Consider the following 15,589-nt stretch of genomic DNA (forward strand, 5'->3'; position numbering starts at 1 on the left):
TAAAAAATATTCCTCTGGTCTTGAGTGTTATTTATTAGGATTACGGGGCCTTATGGGGCCGTCTCGCCGTCGGAGTTGTGATCGCAGTAATGAACTGAACTCCCTCCCAGGAAATCTTCTTACTCATTAAACAAACGCTGGATTTTAATGTCTGCTTTTCGCCTCGCAGTTGTGGAGCTGTCGCTGCCGCAAACACGCTTCAGTCTGGTTGGATGCCGAGTCGCTCGGCGCACCGGGATGACTCAGGCCTGGTTAATGTGATTAACTGCTGGATGAATCTCCTTAAAAAGTTCCTCTCCGGGGTCAGACTTTGACAGTTCGAGGAGAAAAACACGGGGGGGGGGGCATTTTTCCCGAGCCGAGGCTTCCCCGATGGGATACGAGGAGATGCGGTGGGCGTGTGGCTCCGGCGGCGGAGGTCCGAACCCGCGACACGAAGAGCCCTTGAAGAAAAGCCCGTGATGTGGAGTCACCTTCTCTTAAGCTTTCTTTTCTGGAGGACGTCCGGCGCGCCGTAATCCGTCACTGACACAACCCTGACCGCGGAGACCGTTGCCCCCGGCGACGGACGGCCCAGCCCTAACAACGCACACCGGGACCGACATCATCTACGAGCGAGAGAAAACCCCCGTACGGGGTTCACGTAACCGACGCGTGGACAGAAGAACCCACACAAACATCTGGGGAGGAACTGCGTACGGTAAACTGTAAGGAAATGCATCTAATAGTAGTTTTTATTCCAATATTGTGATCCGTTTACGTGAGGCTGCGTGAAGTTTGTAATTTCAGGCACGTGACTGCCCCCTGATTTAAGTCTGACAAGAGTGCTGCAGAGTAAAAGCAGAGTTTAGGCTTCTCGGGTTGTGCGCCTCCACCAACGTCCACTTTCTGTCCAGACTCTTGTGGTAAAAGCAAAGAAGACATTAAAGGAATTCAGTAAAAAGCTTTCAAGTGTATTTTTAGGGGACATGAAAATTCAATCGTTTTTTTTTACTTGACTGAATTAAAGTAAAGCCCAGTTCAGATCAAAGATTTGTGATTTTTGAACATCACAGGAACAGTTGTAACCGTGTGAACTGGCTCGTCTGAGCTCGACTCAAACCGGCTGACGGTGTTCACCTGAGAATGAGCTTCTTCTGTCAGCTGTTTGAGGAGGTCAGACACGTCACCTCTCTCAACAGCCAATCGGCTCGCAGCAAAGTGAGCCGGTCACATCAGACACAAACTGTCAGCATCAGTTTGTTTGATGAACACTTGTGTCCGCGTGACACGAGCCTTCTCTCGTTTGTTGATGTTTTGACCTATAGACAGCGCTCGATATGCTCGTGCACTATCCCTTCTTGCTGGTTCTATTTGAAGCCATCCGTCTGTTCCCTAGCAACATCTTCCAGCTTCTCCTGGAGGATCCCGAATCATTTTAATGAGATATATAATCCGTACCCTATATCTAAGGTGGAGCCCAGCCACCCAGCGGAGGAGAACCCACTTCGGCCGCTTGTATTTGTGGTCTCGTTCTGTCAGTCACTACCCAAAGCACCATGAAATGGAATTTCATGACCATTTGCCGGATGAAGACCCAGTTTAGGGTTCAAATCCCACTCAGGTCAACATGAATGTCGGTTGAAGGTCCAGTTAGTTACAACTGGAGCTGGTTGATTCATTGTTGTGCGTTCCGTCTATTAAGGAATACTGTAATGCTTTAGAGCACCTGAGGGAGGGACACACACACACACACACACACACACACACACACACACACACACACACACACCCTGTTTGTCAAGACTGCACTCTGCTAACGTGAGAACAGCAGATACAAAAGGAAAAAAAGCAAGTTTTTGCAGGCACAGATATTCCTTAATAGCTTTTACACAATGGATTTTGGCTGTTCGTGGTTTCAAGAACTGACATTACATCTGCGCTGACGAATTCAGGCCTCGGCATGTCGGCGTGATGACGACTGGACCAGCCAGCGCAGGCAGAGAGGCTCGGCTCGACTTCGGGGTCCCAAAAAAAGCGAGAAGCGCTGAAAGAAATGCTGAAAAACGTACCATCCTCGTACATTTAACAGGATGTTACGAACCTCTCAGCGCGTATGAATGGAAATACACTCTGAGAACAGTGAACAGCTGATACAGACTTAAAGCCCTCTTAAAACGTTGTACAGAACTGCAGCGGTTCACCTGATAGATGTCGGTCTTTCCGCACTTAATCGCAGGAAATCGGCAGTTCAGATTTCACCTCTTTGAAAGGTTTCCTGTTACAAACCCCGCCTGACAATCGGAGCACACTACATTTTAAAATACCCGTCCATCCGGAAATATAGTTGCTCCCTCGCTTTAACCTACTCAGTTTTCTCACTGTAGAGTATTACAACCATATTTCACCAGTTCACAGAAAGACTGGGAGAAGGGGTTGAACTCCGCAAAAAACAAACAAAAAAAAAACAGTACAGCAGCGTTGACCTCGAGTCGAGATGATTTTGTCACGTATCGACACCATGGTCGCGACCAACGACCCGTGTTGTGCGTGCATGTGTGGTCGTTCTGTGTGTTGTAACGTCTACGGTTACTCAAGCCGGCGTGTTCGTGACACCCAAACCTGCCGACGCGGCCGCTCGGCAGATACTTTTCCCCCCGCAGGTCAGATATCGTGTTCAAAAGGACGGGGGTGGCGCTAAAATTGCACTGCAGGTGGCGAGACTGGCACCATGTGTGTGTGTGTGTGTGTGTGTGTGAGAGAGAGAGAGAGAGAGAGAGAGAGAGAGAGAGAGAGAGAGATATCACACTCACCAGGACTGAGTGCATGCCCATGTAGATCCGGCTGGAGCAGACGAGCAGACACCAGCAGAGAGCCAAGCAGAAGCCCAGTGTGGACGGGTACTGTGGAGGAGAACACGGCGTCACACAGCTGATAATACACATCACTTACTGCCTCCATTGACTTAATATGCCCGATGGGATTACAATGATATGACAGACAGGTGCCCGTAAATCTTCACGTTCGAGATGTTATAATCAAGCGTCAAGCTCCGGGGCAGAAAAACTGCAGCTCAGTCAGTTCCCACAGAACCTCATGTTAATTTTTTTTTTTTTTTTTTTTTTTACATAGCAGAAATAAACATGTTTATAGCCTCGCCCCGACAGCTAATTTTCCTGTTCCTGCACGGGGGGAGGGCGGCGGGAGGAGGGGGGGGGGGTGTCTAACGATTAAATTGCTTAAAGTTATGGGTGGGGCTGCTTTGAGTGACAGGTGGGTGACATCACAGGTGGCAAGCGGCCTGCAGGCGTCACTCAGCCCGCTTCAGCTCCGCCCACACGCCACCTCAAGATGGAGACAGAGGGAGAAACTGAGTGCTTCAGGGAACGTCCGAGTGACGTCACAATGGTTGACTCCAGTTTCCATATACAGTGTTGTATATGCATATGTTTTTAAGTAGCAAATATTTCATTTCAGGTTTGTTTGTTTTTTTAACCCAAGAATGACGAGAGTTAATGAGAGCATCCAACTCCAGAGAAAAAAAAAACAGCTTCGCGGGTGTTTTTGAGCAAAGAAATGTAATGAAGACAGTTGAACAGTTTAAGAGCATCACACAGAATGTTTTTTAAATATTATTATTATTACTATTCATTTAAATGCAAATTTTCCACCAGTGTCCTCGAAGCTTCAGAAGTAATAAGCCACTAAATGTGTTCAGAGTGTGTGTGGAACAAAGCTGACACATCACTTTCCTTTATTGCTCCGTACTACTGATTAAAATGATAATCAATGTGTGTGTGTGTGTGTGTGTGTCAGCTACACCTTGTTCAGTAATCAGCATGCCTTGATAAAAAACAATGCACTGATAATCGTGCATATGATTATCTGCTAATGTGTACCGGACTCAAATGACCTCATAAATATTTCAGCAATTCTGCCGTTTCCTTATCAGCTGCAGTCGGCCTGCAGTGAAGAGAGGAGGGAGGCGTGTTGGTCTGTTGCCATACGGCCATTGCGCGAGACATTTAACAGAACTATTGAATAGATTAATTCAAAAATAACAACACGAGCTTGACAAATCACCAAAATGTCAATCAATGATCGCGGTAGTATCAGATAAGCTCACGCAGAGAGCTGAACAGCCGGAGGGGGAAGGAGGGAGGGAGGGGGGGGCTCAGCTGAAAGAGAAGACAGATGACAGAGCGAGCTGCTTTGGTTCGCACACTTGTTAAAAAAAAAAAAAAAAAAAAAAGCCTTTTGTTCTCCTGCGTGTCGAGATGACTCAGATTTCCTCTCGCGCACCAGAATTACGTTACAAATCCCACAGCGTCGCTGCGACTCCCGGCAGCCTGCAGGCGGTCGAAGATAAGGTGCTGCTTGATGGCGCGGCCTCCACAACATCCAGTGAATTACCCTGCTGCGAATAAAGCTGAAAGACATATTCGGAATATACGCGTTGAAACGATAGACGCCGACACCCGAGTCGTAACCCGGCTTTCACGGCACCGTTCCTGTCGCCCTCCGCGTGTCGTGTCGAGGTTTGAAGACACCGGCAACGTTTGAAGACTTTCTGAGCTGTACCGAAGAGGCGTTCGGGGTCGAGCATAGATAGAACTAGAAAACTTGTATTTGTCCCCGTAGGGGAGGAGAAGGGGGGGGGGGTTGAAATGGTTTGCAGCATAAACTAATTTCATCACGTCTTCATATTCCTACATGCAAAATGACACGCGCGAGTCAACAATCAAGCACACGTGAGTGGACATGTCCGCACACCTTGCACCAGAGACGGACGCAGCCGGACGTCCTACTTGATGTACGCACGCTTTTTGTTTGGAACCCTGTTGGCTTGTGGAACAAGTTAACATTTGGATCCGTTTTTTGGGTAAATAAAGGAGGACCGTTTTGATGGCAGATGGCAACAGTTTGAACGATGAGGCGAGGGGGTGCCTCCCGAAATGCTGTTAATCATTTATTAAAATCAGCCTGTTTCCGTAGATACATGCCATACTTGTTAACGGGGATTCCTAGCAGCGCACGGGGTTGTGAATACCGGTTCTTTCCGACAGACTGTTTCTGGGCCTCGGTGGCATTTCCAAAACCAACAGAAGGGAGGACACAAAGCCACGTTGACACGGTCAGGAGTTTAAGTTTTACGTGTGACGCCGCGTGCTCAATAGAGACCTTCCTGCAACCAGTTGTTTCAACGTAACCGAAATGAAAACGAGTGGCGAACCCGAACGACGGCCGTGATGACGTCGCGCAATCTAACGGCTCAACTCCAGCATCCACGTATTGTATTTGATCAAATAAGGACACTTCTTTGGATCCGTGTTGCCCTCCGGATGAATGTTGTAACTTTAGTGATCCTCAATTATTATTATTATTATTATTTTTTTAAATCGCTAATACTTTGGTTCATGATGACATCCCTACAAAACTACTGATAACACCATCCGCCTCTGCTGGTGTTTGTTTTTTAGTTCTCAATCAAATGGTAAATCAAACTAAACTTCATACATACTTAAACCTTATACTCTCTAAACATCAGCCTGTGGTCCTGTTATTACTGTTAAAGCAAGAGGAGGGAAATAAAACACAGATGCTACATTATATTTTGGGCTCTTGACCTATTTAAGCAAAAGCAGCTGGTGTGGGTCTGGTTTTTTTTTTTTGTTGGACTGTTGGACATAACTTCTCACACTATTTACATTTGAGCTATTCAGATTTCGAGTCAGCATTCAGGGACGAGACGCAGCGGCTCATCGGAGGCTGTTGCATCAGATAGGCGACCGCCTCTCCATTCAGAGAGTCCTGTGAGACTATACAGGTGTCTCTTTACCCGCTGAGCTTCACTTTAAAGTGTCAGTTATACACTACGAGACTCCTTTTTCTTTTTTTTTTTTTTTTTTAATAAAAGCAAAACAAAACAAAAAAAGCAGCTCAGAGCGGAGGGGAGGTGTTGGTTGACAATCAGGCGTCTTTTATGAGCGGATTGGCCGTGCGGCCGTGTCAGAACGCGCAGGTCAACGCTGTGTTTGGGAGAAACCCGCCGAATATCTAATGTGCGGAGATGCTGTCCAGCACGTGTCAACGAGGGCCTCACCGGCTGTGACCGCAGCAGCGGTCGCCTCATTCGAAGCTTCATGGATGTGTGTGTGTGTGTGTGTGTGTGTGTGTGTGTGTGTGTGTGTGTGTGTGTGTGTGTGTGTGTGGCTTGTGGTTCTACGTGCGCTGCTCGTCGACTGTTAGCCTCAGTGTAGGCTTTGCTCCACACGACACACTGGAAATACGCGCGCGCGCACACACAACACACTACACCACACACACACACACACACACACACACACACACACACACACACACACACACACACACACACACACACACACACACACACACACACACACACACACACACACACACACATCCCAGAGCGCGCTGTGTGTTTGACTTGCAACACTGCCAAGATGTAAACTGGACGACTCTGAGGCTACGCACAAAACCAAAGTTGTGAATATCTCTTTTATGTTGGACCGCCGTAATACCACAATAAAAGGACCAGGCGCTGACCTAATTACTCATAAATCTATTACAGTGCGTGCTCGGGAACTGGAAACTGCTGCTTCACACATTTGCAACTCAAGACAAAAAAACAAAAAAAGTGAAATTTAGACCCAGAAGTCATGTAAAATTGTGGATTTAAACTGGCAGGTCACGACTTACTTCTGTGCATGGAAATCAGAGTACACGCGTATGTCTAAAACTCCCAAAATATTTCATACATGACCAAGAAAAGCAGCAGATTCTCACATTTCGATTAAGTGTTGGAGCTCCATTTACAACCTGAAGACGTCCAAATAAAATTGGAACTGCTTGTTGGAAAAAACTGCAGATTTAAAGTCAAGTTTAACTCAACTCTTTAAGTTAATTATTAACCCAATTTACTTCGTCGTAAATAATGTTTTTACACTCACTAGCTGTTTTTAATGTGAGATTCATGTTGTTTTTACTCTTATTAGCTGCTTTTACAGCATGATTTTTTTACTTTTATGATGTTGTTTTGATCATTTTAACCCGTTAAGCATCTTTGAGCATCCTGAAAAGCGCTAGACAAAATAAAATGTATTATTATTAATTGTAAGGTATCTCCTTTATTATACATTTGAACACAAACATCACGACTGCAACCGCCTGCAGTCACGAGATTTGAACTTAACATAAAGTATTTGAATGAAATTCTCTGTTGGGAGTCCCCGTGTCGGAACAATTGGGAATCTGTACAAAAGTAACTCTGGGGGGAAAAAAAAACAAAAAACGCAGTGCTGCAGCTTGGAAATGCGTCGCTGTGAAAGCCATTCACGCCTGCAGGAAAAGCTGCGGTGTTTCCACCTAATGTTCCTGCTCAGAGGAGGAAGTCTCGCACAAAGCCTGTTTACCAGATTGTTTTCTGTTCTGGGTCAACTGGACAACATCACGTCGCGGAACAGGGCGATACCACCGCCCTCCTGAACGCTTCTACTTATCTCCATCTCTTGCCCCTCGAATCTCATCCTGTCCACTCTCCTCTTATCTAATATCTCTCTTTTCCCTACTTCCTGCCCTCTCCATCCCCCTCTTTTTCTTCCTCTCCGACAGCTCTTTTTCCACCCTGTCCCGTCCCCCGTCACCCCCCCGTTTTAGTTCTTATCTTGCGCAGAGCGACATCTGGCCCGAGTTACCGTCTGAGCTGGAGGAGGGAGGAGGGCGGAGGGAGGAGGACGGAGGGAGGAGGGACAGGAGGAGGACCGTCTGACATGCGGCCCATCCAAACGCAGACATTCCTGCTTTGCTTAGACGAGTCGGGCGGAGAGGTGATTCAGCAGGAAACCTCAGAAGGCGGCGACGGCGAAGTACAATGGGAGGAGGGAGCCTTCCTCCTCCTCTTCCTCCTCCTCCCAAAACTCTCACATCCTCTTTTTGGTCTGGAGGACCAGCTGTTCTCTCAAGCTCCGTGGATCTTTTTTTTACCATTTACATTTTTCCTCAGTTTTATTTGCAGTCTTGACATCCACAGGAAGATATTGCACACGACGTTTCTGAGCTTCTTATTAACGACAGTACAAGAGGTCAAACAGAAAATAAACTAAGCAAGAAGAGAAAACGTTTACAGTTCAGGAGCTGCAGTGTTTAATTCCACACTGAAGAAAGAGTTGTATTAAAATAGTGATTAATTCATTTGTTTGTCTGTCTTTAACATTAATGTTCAGTTGGGTTTTTTTAATGACAAAACACATTCGATATTTTGTGATAGTTTTTGACTTGAAATATTACTGCTTGTTTTGCTTTGTTTTCCTGGTTGAAAACAGTCAAAGAATTTCTTTCATCACACTTTTTGTTGACAAAATGAAAGTTAAATGAAAGTTTGTTCAGTAAAATAGTTGACGACGCAAATGAAGCAGCATCCTAAGAGGCTACAAAAAGGGAAACCAACGCAGGAGTACCAACAACTGCAGTTCCTCAAATGGCCACTTGAGGCTGGCTCCAAAAGCGAGACCCCCATTTAAAATGTTAAAATGCATTACTTTAGAGCAGATAGAAAAAAAAAAACATGTTTAGAGGCTGGTACAAGAAAACGGTTTGGTCTCTGTTGCTGAATTTCAACAGTATTAAGACTTTAAGTTACGCAAAGTTTAGGGCAAAGCAATAAAGCGAACATAAGACAACCAAATTTGTGTTACATAGCATCCTCACCCAAATCTACTCCGTGAACTGTATTCTATGGCTCCAGTGCAGGAGGATAATAAATGATCAAAAGTTGGACGCTTTTGCATCGTTTAGTTGCAACGCGCAGCAGACGTGTGGTGGTGGTGGCGGCGGCTGGGGTGTGCTGATCTGTGGGGAGTGAATGTGATAAAACTGCTGACAAGTCCTGCCATTCAACAGGTTGTTCATCTGAAAACTCCTCTTGAAGGAGGATTAACAAGCCTGCAGAAAATCAGGCTTTCAGGTCTCGGGCACTTAAAAAAAAAAAAAAAAAAAAGATCTGGGCAAAGTTGAAGCATGAGACCAAAATAAATAAATCAGATTCAAACACCGAGGCTGAGGTCAACGTCTTATCTGGCGTGCCACACAAGCGAGTCAGCAGTTTTTATATTTTTACACCTTGAATTGATGCCGGCTTGTTCAAAGTGTTTTCAAATGTAGAACAGAAAAAAATAAAAATAAAAGATTCGTTGTGACCGAGTATAATGTGAATAAGTCTTATCTCTGAGTCGCACACGGGAAGGTCAGGGGTCGTCTCGCTTATGTCCTCCTGTGGCAGACAGACGGTGGTGGTGGTGGGGGGGGGGGGGGCAGGCAGAGCGTCGTAAATCAATCGCACCCACTGCTGCGTATCGGACACGTTAAGCATTTCAAAACGCTGCGCTCGATTGGTGCCCATTTGTTTCAAAAAGAAAAAGGGAGCTTCGTGTTTAAGTCGCGAACGGCTTCGATCTTGCTGGTTTCCCAACACGTACGGTTTGAACAACTCGGGTCCAACGGTCACATTTACGAGCGTGGATCGAAGAGTTCAGAGATTGTTCCTCTTGGGGGCAGCGCCGGGATGTGCACGGAGCGGGAGGAAGCCTCAGCCTTCACGAGTGAGTATTCCCAGTTACGTCTCTTGAGAGCGACATCAGTACCGGAGTTACAGGCGGGTTTTTTTGCGACCGGAAACTTGAGCAGCACATCAAAATCTATCAAAAAAAAAATATCGGGAATACTAGAAGACGACTTCTTTCTGCACTATGTAAATGTCATGTCAGGCCAACAAACCAATGATTATTAGGAGACGACTATCTTCTGAATTAAATGTCTCGGTTTGTCTGACATCACCAATCGGTATGTTTTGTCATTTTTTTTGCCCCCCCCCCCAATAAAAAAAGTGCCCTAAAATATACTTTTAAAGAACAATCCACTGTCAAGGTGAGTTATCGAGTCATTTACAGTTCATCGACTCATTGATTAATCGTTCCAGGTCTTCAAGCACTTGATTTCCATGTCACACTTTTTTTCATATTTATAGGAAAGGTTTCCACTGTCTGTTATTTCTGGAAGAATCATATGGACTTCCTGCAGTTGGCCGACCACGTCCTTCGCTGTCGGCGAGACGAGAGAAGCGGACTTCACGCCGCTTTACTCAGACCGCGCACGATGCAGTGTTGTTCCTCCACACTGAATAGGAGGAGACAAAGAGACGACCAACAGACAACGGCTTGTGAAAACCAAATTCCTGCGTGAATGTCGTTCCAGTGGCTCAAATGGCCCAGATTTATGTCTCAAATGGGAAACAAAAAGCTTTGAAACGTCCCTTTGCTGCATTTTTTTTTTTAATTTTTTTTTATTACAAATAGAATAAAGGTTGCACGACTTTGAAAGTGGACTTCAGACAGTATTAAGGCTTTACGATGTCTAACAGGCTCTTACAGCACTAAGAAGTGCAAAAAAAACAAAAACAACAGAGAATAAAGAGACTCGGCGTTATCTGCATGGTTTCACTTCATTTTCAACTTCGGCAACGAACCGAAGCCGGAGAATCAGAGGGCCCAGTTCAGCATCATCGTTTACGATCCAACTGAAATCTTTCTTTTCTACCGTGAAGAGCAGCCGGTTAGGATAAATACTTAAGAGCGTTTTCCCTGAGTGTGGAAGACTTATATACGCAATTTAAAAAAAATACAAAAATGCAGTTTCACATCATTATTTCCACCAAATTGGTGTAAAAACGCTCCAAAAATATGTAGAAAGAGAATAAACAAACAAAACCTAAAAAGCTTAAGGCTCAAACTGGCCAAAGTGCACCGGCCTCCAAATATTAATGCTGGGAAAAGTAATTTAGTCGGTTTTGATGTTCTCCACAACCATCTTACTTTCATTCAGCTTGTAAGCCTTCTTACGGCAGGACGAGCCCCCCCCCCCCCCGCTTTTGATGCTGTTGTATCCGCAGTGAGCTCGCGGCCACCGCAGCCTCGCAGCTGTAACAGGCTGCTGTCGCTGTATCCGCTGAACCGAGTGCTCTGAGTGGTAGCGACGCGGCCTCGGAGGGCTGAACTTCAGACGGGAGGAAGTCTCAGCGAATCCTGCGGGAAGAGCCGGCACGTGTTCGCTTGTCTTCACGCAGCGGAAGAAGATCACATGACGGATCAGAGGTTTGACCTCGGATGAGAGCACGTTGAGGCGTCCGAGCGAAAACCCCCTCAGTCTCGAGCTGATGCGACTCTTTTAATTAACTGATAAGCTGACAAGACTATTAATAATCAGTAAAGAAAGAAATCCCCCCCCCCCCAAAAAAAAAATGGACTGCAAATGGAAAATCTTTGGCTTTGGACTGTGAGGGGCTCGGACGTTAATTGTGTTGGACTTTTTTTTTCTTCCGGTTGTTTTGTACCCAACAAAGAAATAAATAAGTAATAATTAAATGCTCCAAGATGATCTTTGGATATCCAAGTTTGACCAATAAATGACCAATTAATTCATATTAATGTAGGTATGAATGGAGGGGTTGATGGTTGTTCTTTCCAGGAAATATCTTTGGAAATCATTTAGAAAATTACAGATCTGTAAAATGAAGCATTACCAAATGTTCTGTTAATAACCACTGTTGAATAATTTAGCAATAAATGCAGCAGATCTCAACAGAATAAGTCCGGTGTGGTGCATATCATTTAGATAGTCGGCCTAATATTCGTTTCATCTCGTGTTCATGCAATAAAGGTGCACGGAATTATATTGAGAAAAGAAAAAAGCAGATTGGATTTTGTCCAGTGTTTCCAGAGAGGCACTTCTAGTTTCACCCCACTGCTTCCTCTTTACTCTGTTCAAGTGAATTGCACTGACATGAAAAAAAAGGAGAAATTAAAACACAAACCAGATGCAATAGGGAACTTGCTCTGTTTGCTCTGTGGAAATGAGGAAGGAGAGGCTCCTTACTTCTCCATATTCACATTATTTAGCAGCGTGACAGCGAGTGTGTGTGTGTGTGTGTGTGTGTGTGTGTGTGTGTGTGTGTGTGTGTGTGTGTGTGTGTGCGTGCGTGTGCGTGCGTGTAAGTGCACTTTACCTCCCAGCGGCCGATGGTCATGAAGACGAGGGAGAAGGGGATGGCAGTGCCCGACATGGCGTGTGTGGACGGCATGCTGTACTCCGAGTTGTAAAACATCTCCACTTTGACCACAGGCGGTGATGCGGGCCGGGACCAGCCGATCACATCCTTGGTGCACTGCCCCAGGTACATGACCCAGACCCACACCATGATCAGCCGCCTGCTCACGAAGGCGTCCACGTTCCACATGAGGAAGGGGAAGAAGGTGATGTAGAAGGACTCGTTGCCCAGCTCGGTTCCGTTCGTGAACATGTAGTACAAGAACCGGTTCTCGATGTGGAACTCCTGCCCGGCGTCGCCCGTTAGAGAGTTTTTGCGGAGGGGCTTCACCGTGCTGCCACTCTCCCTCCTCTCGGCTGCCCCTGAAAGGTCCGGCCCGGTCCCGCTGCGAGCCTCCTGACCCGCGGCTGAAGCCCTGCCGAGGCTGCTGCCCACACCGACCGTTGCACCCGCGCCGCTCGCCGGGGACACTGCTACCCCGTTCTGGGGGAGATTTTCACCTTCATCCGTGAGGTTTGTCGTTACGTTGGAATCCGTTATCCTCTTCCGAAGCCCAACTGCTGCCGTCTGTACGCTTCCCCCTTCCCCGGCTCCAAGGACAGCAGAGTTTTTACTCTCACTTTCCCCGGCGATGTGACCATGGCAAGCCCCGTTGTTGTGCGACCGAGTCCGGTCCGCTGCGTTACTGCTGCCGGTGGTCGTACCGCCGGCAGAGACGGTTCGAGAAAACGTGCCCTGCACACCACAAATGTTCTGAAAGCGGGCGACGAGGTGAGGGTCCTGGAGGTAGCGGAACCGCTCCTTTATTTTCTCCATGTTTCACCGGGTTTAGCGACTCCCACACAGCCGAGAGGAGGAACACGAACTCCGCTACTTTCCCCAAACACTGATGCTAGCTTCCCGGCTAACGTTAGCGAGCTAACCCGTGCATAAAGGCAGAATGGCGCTCAGAAGTGAATCCCGAACCGCTTGAAAAGTACACCAAGTTATTACAGCGACTGGTATTACTCAAAAAAGAAGAAGAAGAAGAACCGTTTCCAGTGAGACGATAACGGATAAACCGAACCGGATGACTCCTGGACCACAGAGCCCGGTTGCATTCAGTGTCCCGCTATCTGCAACTGACAGATCCAGGGAGCAGGCTGGGAAGCGCGCCTTCCCGTGTTGCCTTCTCGTGCTGTCGGAATTTGTTGTTAATAACGTTTTAAAGGGAAACAAAAATTCTACCTTTAACTTAATTTAACGTAAAGTTATACTTTATCAGTCATTTACGCAAAAAATAAATAAAAATCAAATAAATTTGATAAGATAAAACTTTTAAAACACATTTTTATCATTTATAGCTTCGTATATGGGCTTAGACGTAGACCTATGTTCTACTTCATTTTGTCACAGCACATCGTGGGAGCACGTGAATGCAACAGTGTCTCACGCGCACGCGCACATGACGTCAGGGCGCAACGTGACCGCGCTTTGCCTGTAACAACAAATTAGATAGATAGATAGATAGATAGATAGATAGATAGATAGATAGATAGATAGATAGATAGATAGATAGATAGATAGATAGATAGATAGATAGATAGATAGATAGATAGATAGATAGATAGATAGATAGATAGATAGATAGATAGATAGATAGATAGATAGATAGATAGATAGATATGACTACTGCTTGTGCTGCTACCCAAAGAAACACATACAACATTATCACATTACATACTTTATTTGATAATTGATTACCTGAAAAAAGTTGAATGGCCCTTTTTCAAAATAGTTTTTCTTAAATATGGAATATGCATTTTCATCAAAATATAAATTCTGAATTTAAAATACCAAGCTTCTCTTTGATAGTTGCCTTTTGTTTTGTTGCTGTTGTTTTTTTCTTTTTCCCACTGTAGTGATTGTTATCAAGATGCACATTTTATAAACTCCCTTCACAGAGACTAAACACTCATAAACACAGAGCAGAGAGAGAGCGACACTGAAAATGGACAAAACATCAATCGCGGTCGTCATCCATCAGATTTGTCAGCTTCATAAAGCACGCGTGGTGCCACGTTAAATAATACAACATGCCTTAACATGTCAGCTAATCTCAGTCCCCTGTGAAAACATTGCAGCTGCTGCTTTGAATAGCAACAAAATATGGAATGCAATTTAAAGGTGCTCTGCTCTCTGAAAATCAGCATTAAAACACCACAATGATGAAATTTAAAAAAAAAACAAATTGGTAAAGAGAATATGATGACATTGTTCCTCTTTTTTTTAGCCACACACAAAAAACATGACTTCTTTTGTCATCTTAAAGGGGAAACGAAGAGCGATGCCACTTCTTCTTTTTCTTCATTATAAGCACCATAAACATTTAATATATGCTTTAATGTATCTGTATGCATACTTCTATGAGGCCATTACAACCGTATTTTACTACAGATTCATCTACCATGTGTACCCACCAGAAGGATGAGTTGTAGTTGTTGACAAATACATTAATAAGCACTTGTATCTGCTTGCAGTTACATTTTTAAGCAATATATTTATTTCTTATAAATGCTAAATTGGGGTGGGAGTTGAAATAAAGCATTATGTTTTCTTATCCTCACAGATTTGAACACGAGCCACTAAGAGACTCTTTAAGATGATTTTTCTCTTCTTTTTTTCTTTTTTTACCAGCAGAGGACAGCACAGTGCTGCAAAATGAAAATCTGATCACAGGACATCAAACGCAGAGAGGAACGGGTCTTCCCACAGGCAGTAAACGCACCTCAGGGAATGAGTGACTTCGAGCACTTCATAGCATGAAAAGTTCACACGGTCCAGGGAATGTTACACAGAATATTTCATAAATCACACAGTAGCATAAAAAAACCAAAACATAACAGAAGCATATCAGCTAACATTCTCCACGCAAGCCAAGGTGCATCAAAAGAAGCCTGCGGTCTGTAAATCCCTGAATGCGCTCACACGTCACATGAGCAACAATAACAATAAAAGTCAATAACACAACAACAACAGCAAAAAAAAAAGAAAAAAGAAAGAAAATAAAAATCAAAGTAATGCCGCCTGCTTCAAGTCTCTCGTATTTGCACAAACGGCAGAGAGCAGTGACGCAGCAGCAGCAGCAGCTTGACATCGGCACCAGAGAGCCTGCTGATCCTGAGGCAGAAGAAAGACTCTCTCAGCTTCTTGAATCCACCGCCGCCTCTTAGCAAGGTGAAGAGAGGAGGCGACGTCCCGCCGACGCACGAAACAGCCCACCACCCGTCCCTCAGAGGATGTTAAAGAAGCGGTGAGCGGCGGCAGCATTTTTTTTTTCCTCCTGTGGATTCTGATCAAACAGGTCACGCCGTGTGACGCGGACGTCCCAGCTTTGAACAAAAATAAGAGGACCCTGTCGGTGAGGACGGGGGAGAGTCAGCCGTTGTCGTCCAGGTTGTACAGGAGGACCTGGTGGTTCGGGGCGAGGCCCGGGCAGGTGCCCAGGCC

General features: G+C 45.5%; 1 protein-coding gene across 1 annotated transcript in view; it reads right to left on the reverse strand.

The window, feature by feature from the left end:
* The window catches only part of sgpp1b (sphingosine-1-phosphate phosphatase 1b), a 17,523-nt gene extending 4,325 nt beyond the window's left edge, over positions 1-13,198 (reverse strand). The window contains exons 1-2 of the mRNA XM_069717084.1: positions 12,059-13,198; positions 2,793-2,882 (exon numbers count right to left, since the gene is read on the reverse strand). Of these exons, the coding sequence (XP_069573185.1) occupies positions 2,793-2,882; positions 12,059-12,916 (948 nt within the window). The 5' untranslated portion in view covers positions 12,917-13,198. The remainder of the gene's footprint in view (positions 1-2,792; positions 2,883-12,058) is intronic.
* Between the last annotated feature and the right edge of the window lie 2,391 nt (positions 13,199-15,589).

This window comes from Brachyistius frenatus, unplaced genomic scaffold (assembly GCF_029030835.1).
Source record: "Brachyistius frenatus isolate BFR_SWC_R1_liver_20210118 unplaced genomic scaffold, ASM2903083v1 Contig_168, whole genome shotgun sequence".
NCBI lineage: Eukaryota > Metazoa > Chordata > Actinopteri > Embiotocidae > Brachyistius > Brachyistius frenatus.